The sequence below is a fragment of the Nycticebus coucang genome, chromosome 20 (genome assembly GCF_027406575.1).
Source record: "Nycticebus coucang isolate mNycCou1 chromosome 20, mNycCou1.pri, whole genome shotgun sequence".
Classification (NCBI taxonomy): domain Eukaryota; kingdom Metazoa; phylum Chordata; class Mammalia; order Primates; family Lorisidae; genus Nycticebus; species Nycticebus coucang.
This window is the reverse complement of record NC_069799.1, coordinates 32,025,629-32,034,872: the sequence shown is the minus strand read 5'-3', so window position 1 is coordinate 32,034,872 and position 9,244 is coordinate 32,025,629. Positions and strand designations below refer to the sequence as shown.

Below are 9,244 nucleotides of genomic sequence, written 5' to 3'. Positions count from 1 at the left end.
TATTAGGCCCAACTGGGGAATGATGTGCATGTGCAAAACAAAAAAAAGGAAATGGTGCAGGGGTAGTAAGGATCTACATTACCTGGAAAGCAAAGAGAGTGAGAGCTGTAAGTGTAATAACATGCATCAGGCAGCGGGAATCCAGATGTCTAATGTTCCATTACCTTATCTTGCTGAAAATGTACACTTTCTTCCCAGATTTTGGCACTAAAATGTCACATACGGGGAACAGATGTCAAGTGTGTGATCCCTGGTTTTTGGTTCCAGGTGACAAAGAATAGTTACTGGTATCAACACAGTGGAATAAATGAGCAGAACAAGTAGGTACAAGTGAGCAAAAGGTCAAAGTTTATTAAAGCACAGTACACTCCAAAGAAGGAAAACATTTACCTTATCAAGTGGAGAACACCCTGGGTTAGTGAGATTTTTTTCCCCTTCATTATAATTTTCCAAATCTATGTTAAGTGGTGGTGGGGGTAATATATTTACTATTTTTGTGAAAAAGGGGGAAAATTCCCGAATGGAGAGTCCTCCCATTTCTATCCCTGTAAAGCAATTTCCAGACTTTGTCATAGTATTTGTAAACTGTGATAAAAGTGGTGAAAATTTTACTGTTTATGAAAATAGGTCCCTTGAGGCTACTGTCACCTTACTTGTATGCATGCTGCAAAGACTCCTTTTTGTGGCCTTGGCCATATCTCCACACTGGGGCCTCTTTACCTCTGAGAGTCATTTTTGTAAAGCATACATCAGTTCAGTTTTTGAAAGCCTTCCTGAAATGCTTTTCTTTCTTGGCAGCCCACTCTGGTAATTTTGTTCCTTCTCATTATGGACAAGGATGCCCTAGAATCATCTGCCCCTGTCTCTCCCTAGCCCTACCAAACAGGAAAAACACAACTTTAAGAAATCATTGACATTTGTAGAGCATTTCTTCCGTATGAATTATGATTAGAAAAGTATGAGAAATATTTAAAGACACTGTCATATTCTTCACATATGTAGAATATCTCTATGAATACTGTTCTGCACTGAAATGTGTGAAACCTGGTTATAGGATTCGACACTGTCTTCATAGTTGTAGGGGTTTTCTCTGTCATAAATTTTATAGAGAAAGGTTTGAAGAGGAGTTAAACACTTGTCACCTTCTTCACGTTTATAGCCTTCCTGTTCAACATGAATACTACTGTGTACAGAAAACTGTGATTTGTGGCATAAAGCTTCCACACACCTTCATATTGTGATTTTTCTCTGACATTTTTCTTATGTTTACTAAGGGCCAAGAATCAGTTAAAACATTTGTCATATTATTCTCACTTGTAAGATTTCTCTCCAATATGAATTTTCTTTTTTTTTTTTCTGTAGAGACAGTCTCTCACTTTACTGCCCTCAGTAGAGTGCCGTGGCGTCACACGGCTCACAGCAACCTCCAGCTTTTGGGCTTACATGATTCTCTTGCCTCAGCCTCCGGAGTAGCTGGGACTACAGGTGCCCACCACAACACCTGGCTATTTTTTTGTTGCAGTTTGGCCGGGGCTGGGTTTGAACCCGCCACACTCGTCATATGGGGCTGGCGCCCTACTCACTGAGCCACAGGCGCCGCCCCAATATGAATTTTCTTACATGTAGTAAAGTTTGAGCTCTGGTTAAGTGCATTGCCACACTGTTCACAGTTGTAGGATTTCTCTCCAGTGTAAATTCCTATAAGCTTTGTAAGTTATGAACACCAAGTAAGGTACTGACACATTCTTCATATATCTAGGGTTTCAATGTTATCTCATTTTTTTTTTAATGTATAGGCTGGCTTGATTCTGAGTTAAAGGGTTAGCCCCACTATTCATATTTCTAACATTTCACTCCAGAATGAATTTTTTTATGTACAGAAAGGTGTGAGTACTGGTTAAAGAATTTCAGTAATGATAAAAGGCTTTTCCACATTCTAGATATTTATACGGTTTTTCCTCAGAATGAATTCTTTGGTGTGCAGAGAGGGTTGAGTAATGCCTAAAGGCTTTTCCACATTCTTCACATTTGTAGGGTTTCTCCCCAGAATGAATTCTTTTATGTACAGAAAAGTTTGAGTAACGGTTAAAGGCTTTTCCACATTCTTCACATTTGTAGGGTTTCTCTCCAGAATGAATTCTTTTATGCCTAGAAAGACATGAATATAGTTTAAAGGCTTTTCCACATTCTTCACATTTGTATAGTTTCTCCCCAGAATGAATTCTTTTATGTACAGAAAGGTGTGAGCGCTGGTTAAAGGCTTTGCCACATTCTTCACATTTGTAGGGTTTCTCCCCAGAATGAATCCTTTTATGTGCAGAAAGGTGTGAGTACCGGTTAAAGGCTTTTCCACATTCTTCACATTTGTAGGGTTTCTCTCCAGAATGAATTCTTTTATGTACAGAAAGGGTTGAGGACCAGTTAAAGGCTTTGCCACATTCTTCACATTTGTAAGGTTTCTCCCCAGAATGAATTCTTTTATGTCTAGAAAGACATGAATATAGCTTAAAGGCTTTTCCACATTTATCACATTTGTACAGTTTCTCCCCAGAATGAATTCTTTTATGTACAGAAAGGTGTGAGTACTGGTTAAAGGCTTTGCCACATTCTTCACATTTGTAGGGTTTCTCCCCAGAATGAATTCTTTTATGTACAGACAGGGTTGAGGAATGGTTAAAGACTTTTCCACATTCTTCACATTTGTAGGGTTTCTCTCCAGAATGAATTCTTTTATGTACAGAAAGGGTAAAGGAACGGTTAAAGGCTTTACCACATTGTTCACATTTGTAGGGTTTCTCCCCAGAATGAATTCTTTTATGTGCAGAAAGGTGTGCGCACTTGTTAAAAGCTTTTCCACATTCTTCACATTTGTAGGGTTTCTCTCCAGAATGAATTCTTTTATGTACAGAAAGGGTTGAGTACTGGTAAAAGGATTTGCCATATCCGTCACCTTTGTAGGGTTTCTCCCCGGAATGAATTATTTTATGTCTAGAAAGGGTTGAGTAATGGTTAAAGGCTTTACCACATTCTTCACATTTGTAGGGTTTCTCTCCAAAATGATTTTTTTTATGTAGAGAAAGGGTTGAGTAATGGTTAAAGGTTTTGTTACATTCTTTACATTTGTAGGGTTTCTCTCCATTATAAATTGTCTTATGGTTAGAATATTTTGAGCTGTGGCTAAGACACTTGTCATCATTTTCACAACAGTAGATTTTCTGTCCAGTATGAAGTCCCCTGTGCTTAAACAAGCTTGAGCAAGATTTAAAGACTTTGCAAAATTCTTTGCATTTGTACTGCTTTTCCACAAAATGAGTTTTCTTATGTTTTCCAAAGTTTGAGCATAGGTTTAAGGCTTTCCCATGTTTTTTACAGTCAAAAGTTTCCTCCCCAGTATATATTATCTTATGTCTATTTATACTTGATAATTTTCTCAAAACCTTGAAACCTTTACTGCATTGGTAGATTTTACCATGCAGAGCTGTCAAACATTCATCCAGACCATCATAACATACTTTCTGCTGCTTACACTCAGACACCCGATCCCAGTATTTTATTGAGTTTAAATTCTCAGGGCCATCATTTTGATATCTTCTCAGGATTATCCTTGGTAATAAAATGTTTGCGCCCAGCACTTGTGAACTGTCCCGGGTAGAATCATTAGACGTAACTGAAAGAAATGTAAAAAATATGAAGTTATGTCACTGAGTTTTCATCACAATTGAATAAATATATATTACAAGTTGTTTCTGTAAAATTATGCCAAGCACAGTAGCAAGAAGTCATAGTACAGCGCACATGTCCTAATAATTTTTGACATACATATATGCAAGAAATATATAGTGCATTTTGGGAATTATAAAATCCAACTACGAATTTTCAGCCCACAAGGTGAGCACAATGTGAAGAAGGCCGGGTATAGTGGTTCGTGTTTGTAAACCTAGCACTCTGGGAGTTTGAGTGGGTGGATCGCTCAAACATAGGCCTTGGACTACATTCTGAGGCACAGTGAAACTATGTCTGTACCAAAAATAGAAAACATTACTTGGGAATGTGGCAGACACCTGCAGTCCCAATAACTTGGGAAGGTGAGGCAACAGTATCTCTTGAACACAGGTAATTGAGCTGTAAACTATGATACCACAGCATTGTATCCAGGGTGACAGACTCTGTGTCTCAGAAATATATAACTATATAAAATAAAATAAGGAAAAAAATAATAAGGAGAGTTGGTTCTACATAAGGACCACAGACATTCCCCCATCTGAAAACAGCATGGTGCATATGAAAGTAAACTCTTTCCTCAAAAGAAAAATACCTCAAAAGTGACACCTGCATTAATTCTACTGGCTTTTCAGGGCTTTTCTAAAGATAGGTTATGTCTCCCATAGTGAGAGTGCTGAAGGGAATGGTACTATAGTTTATAAAACAGACTGTGGGTGCTGAAACAAAAAGTAAAATATAGTTATAGCACCAGAGACTTCAATACAACAGACAGATCCAGGTCTCGCAAGCGATTGCAAGCTCTTAAGGGGAAATGTGGGGAAAATACTTCAGCTAGAAAATATCCACACAATTCCACAGGTAAAACACTTCTAGAATGTATATGAAGTTCCTCAAGTCTTCAGTACAATTTGTGTCAGAATCCTGTAAGATAAAGCCATATCGTGGACTTTCTGAAAGATACCTTTTATGTTCCTTGAAAATCAGTGAAATATTACAACTTGTACAAAATATTAAGGTAACATAACCCAAAGAAACAAAATAAATAATATGGAATTAACCCTAAAAAACAGAGATGTCTAAATTACCTAAGAATTTTATCTTAAGGATGTCAAATGTGTGAAATGGGAAGAATACAAACAACTAAGTAAAATCACAAAAATGGAGATATCAACAAGAAATAAAAGTTTTAGGCTGGGTGTGGTGGCTCACTGTCTATAATCCTAGCACTCTGGGAGGCCAAGGCAGGTGTATTGTCCTGAGGCCAGAGGTTCAAGACTAATCTGAACCAGAGTGAGCCTCTTGTCTCTACAAAAAAAAAGCCAGGCATTGTGATGAGCACCTGTAGTCCCAGATACTTGGGAGGCTGAGACAAAAGAATAGCTTAAACCTAAGAGTTACATGTTGCTGTGAGCTATGATGACACAGCTCTCTACCCAGGGCCACAAAGTGAAACTCTGTCTCAATAAAAACACTAACAAATAAATAAATATATATATAAATAGAAAAAAAAGGAAAATTTAACAAAACTTCAAACTAAGAAAAATTAAAGAAAAAATAAAAATCAGTGAAATACTACAACATGCACAAAATATTAAGGTAACATAACCCAAAGAAACAAAATAAATAAGATGGAATCAACCCTAAAAAACAGAGATGTCTAAATTACCTCAGAATTTTATCTTAAGGATGGTAAATGTGTGAAATGGGAAGGAGAGAAACAACTAAGTAAAATCATGAAAATGGAGATATCAACAAGAAATAAAAGCTTTAGGCTGGGCGTGGTGATTCACCGCCTATAATCCTAACATTCTGGGAGACCAAAGCAGGTGAATTGCCCTGAGGTCAGGGGTTCAAGACCAGCCTGAACCAGAGTGAGCCTCTCGTCTCTACAAAAAAAAGCCGGGCATTGTGATGAGCACCTGTAGTCCCAGCTACTTGAGAGGCTGAGACAAAAGAATCGCTTAAACCTAAGAGTTGGATGTTGCTGTGAGCTATGATGACACAGCTTTCTACCCAGGGCCACAAAGTGAGACTCTGTCTCAATAAAAAAAATAACAAATAAATAAATAAATAAATATATAAATAAGGAAAATTTAGCAAAACTTCAAACTAAGACAACTGAAAGAAAAATTAAAGAAAAAATAAATAAAATCTTTAAAGAAACAAAAAATCTGAAATTGAAGAACAAAAAGACTGAGAAATTTTCAAAGTGAAGAAAAAGATACACACTATCAAGAACCTCACCACACTTCAGTTAGGAGAAACACAAAGAGACCCAGAAAAAGACACATGCAGATCAAAGATTCAAAGGACACACAAGAGAATTTTGAAAACTACAAAATAGATGTGTCATCTCTAAGCACGCTCTTCTGAGATTACTAGTGGATTTATTGACAAACACCTTCTGGATCAAAAAAGAGTTGGATGATATAGTCAAAGTGCTGAAAGAACAAAACTTTCAAAACACATATACTATATCCAGCCAAACTTTCCTTGAAAACGAAGAGAAAATAAACATTTATCAAGATAAATGAATAAAAACTGCCAAACAAGAAATGTCAAAGGAAGCCCCATTCATTGAAAATTTAATTATGCTAGAGAACAATGCTAAATTAGCTAAAAGTAAGTAAATCTGAACACAATAACTAAGTACACTGAAGTAAAATTCTGTCTTTTCATAATAATAGTGCAGTAAACATTTTTAACCGTGCTTTAAAATTTAAAGACAAGGGGGGCGGAGGCAAGATGGCCAACAGGAGCCAGCTTTTCACAGAGGCTCCCATGCAGAAGGAAAATTAAAGGATAGAAGTTTAGCAAAAAAGCTGATGGTTTGGATCTGAGCCAAGAGAGAAGGCTGAAGAACGCACATCAACCCTGCTGAGGCGAGCTGCAACCCCAAGGATACAAACAAAAGGTACAGAATCCATCGCCAAGCGGACGGGAGTCCCCTCCCCCATGAGAACGGCTCACAGTATACTCCATACAAACAAGCAAGCAGAGTTCAAACATCCTCCCATTTTATCCCACGGGAGAGACCCTCTAAAAACCAGACCCCCTTCCCCTACTAGGGTGCCATGGCACTCTTCTGCCAGACATAAAAGTATAAAACTGTATATATTCTCTACCTGCAATTCTGAACTCCCAGCACTCATCTCCACTCTCACCCTGAGGTCTGGAAGCCTATCGCCCATGGAGTCCATATTCTTGGGCATTTTCTCGAGGGGTGTGGACAGGGCATGGGCTATTGCTGATCTGTGCTGATTCTCCAGCATGGGAGAAAGGAGAGGACGGTCAACTGAAAGGGAGCTGTATAAGAGAGGCAATGTCCTGAGGCACAGAGCAGCAGCTGCAGCAGTGGGAACAATAGGGCTCACACCCCTGGGGATATTTTGAAAGGACACTCCCAGTCTCACTGGGCAACCAGAAGAAGCCGGGGATCTTCTCTGGTGGGAGCCACTGACAGAACAGATCTGGGACAGAAACACAGGCCCCATGAGTAAAGGGTATCTCTGAGGCTGTACAGGCACAGGCAGAGTGCAGGGACTAAAATATGCGTTTTCAGAGACAGCAGACTCCCAGGGCGGGGCTGACTCAGAGGACTGCTTCACTGAGCCTCAGATCCACCTGGCCCTCAGGGGATCATAGCTGAGACAAAGGCGGGCAGGCAGAGGCTAGAACTGACAGCTAAGGGTGAGTCCTGATGGTATCCGCCCTAGCACAAACTGTATTAGAGACTGGGCAGCAGCACAGACAGGGCTGAGGTGCTCAAACAGTGTCTGATCTGCAAGGGAATGTAGCTGGGACAGAAACAAATTCTGCAAAGTTGTTCTGTTCTGTTAGCGACAATCAAGGGCAGGGCTGGAACTGAGTGAACCATCCCAGCCCGCATTAAGCACCTGAGGTTGTCAGGCCTCACCTCCCCCTGCCAGATAGTGGCAGAGAGTGGCGGCCTGGCTGAGGAGACATAGATCTCCCTGTGCCTCAGGCAGGCAGAATCCCCTGGAGCATCTGCTCATTGGAGGGAACTGGGTCACAGCCCGGCGGGGTTACTAGTGACTGGGTGTGACAGAGGTGCAAGGTGGGGAAGGAGGCATCAACCTTCCCAGACTAGTTTATTTGCTGGGTGAGTCCTTCTGACCTCACGAAGCACTGGAGTGAGTCATACTTGAGCTGCCAGCACACTCTGCTATCTAGTTGCCAGAGACATTTTGAACTCTCCCACCTGAGATCAGTGCTGACTGGGACAATTGATTTGGACCTCTTGAGCTGGGCCAATTACCCGAATACTATCCAAAGTGGTACCCTGGGTGTGTGGTGGTGGGGAAGTTTGATTTTCCTTTTCCATTTGTTGTCTGTCGGGGGCAGGGTAACTTAATTGCTGGTATTTCTCCACAGCTGAGACTTCAACCCTGAGTAATTGATTCACTAGGGTAAGACAGAGACCAGCTGAAAATAAAACAGCACCACTTAGCCCCACCACACCAAGCAAGTCCCCAGTTTCTCATGCTGTAGTACTGTACAGGTAGGTCCCTGGCAAAGCTCTAGGAAAAAAAGGTACAGACACCAGTCCCAGCTTTTGGGCAAAGGACTGGCCAATCACTACTCCTGGAGCCCCCAACTCAACTTTTCCTTATCTGCTCATCTAGCCAAATGTGTAAAATAATCATGGGGCAGAATTAGCGGAAAAACTCCAGTAACATGAATACCTAGAGTAGATCAATCCCCCCCAAGGAACAATTTGGTGGACACAACTGAAGATCCCATTCATAAATAGATGGCTGAGATGTCAGAAACCGAATTCAGAATTTGGATTACAAATAAGATCAATAGAATAGAGGTATATTTGGAATTAGAAATTCAAAGAGCATTTCAAAAGTTGTCTCAAGAATTCAACAAATTCAAAGACAAAAATCACCAAAGATTTTGACACAGTGAGACAAGAATTTGCAGTCCTTAAAGATGTGAGAAACACAGTACAATCCCTCAGTAAAAGAATGGAGCAAGCAGAAGAAAGGATTTCTGACACTGAAGACAAAGCTTTCAAATGCTCCCAAACTCTCAAAGAGGAAGGAAATAGAGAGTAAAAACAGATCATTCTCTCAGAGAACTCTGGGATAATTCAAAGAAAACCATATTCGCCTCATAGGGATACCTGAAGGCAACAAAGTGGCTTCGAAAGGCACAGAGGCTCTTCTTCATGAGATTATGAAAGAGAACTTTCCAGACATGCCAAGAGTTTCTGAAATACAGATACCAGACAGTTTCACAACCCCAGTATGACTCAACCCGAATAAGATATCCCCCAGGCACATCATAATTAACTTCACTAAAGTTAATATGAAGAAGAAAATTCTGAAAGCAGCCAGACGTAAGAAAACCATAACCTACAAGAGGAAAAATATTAGAATAACTTCAGATCTCTGCTGAAAACTTTCAAGCTAGAAGAGGAGGGTCATCGACTTTTAACCTCCTAAAACAAAATAACTTTCAACCTGGGATCCTGTATCCAGCTAAACTGAGT

At 40.0% G+C, this 9,244-nt stretch overlaps 1 protein-coding gene across 1 annotated transcript in view; it reads right to left on the bottom strand.

Annotated features, from left to right (window-relative positions):
* Nucleotides 1–334: 334 nt before the first annotated feature.
* Nucleotides 335–9,244, bottom strand: part of LOC128572352 (zinc finger protein 724-like) — a 62,665-nt gene continuing 53,755 nt past the window's right edge. The window contains exon 6 of the mRNA XM_053572208.1: nt 335–3,667. Coding sequence (XP_053428183.1) covers nt 1,908–3,667 — 1,760 coding nt within the window. The 3' untranslated portion in view covers nt 335–1,907. The remainder of the gene's footprint in view (nt 3,668–9,244) is intronic.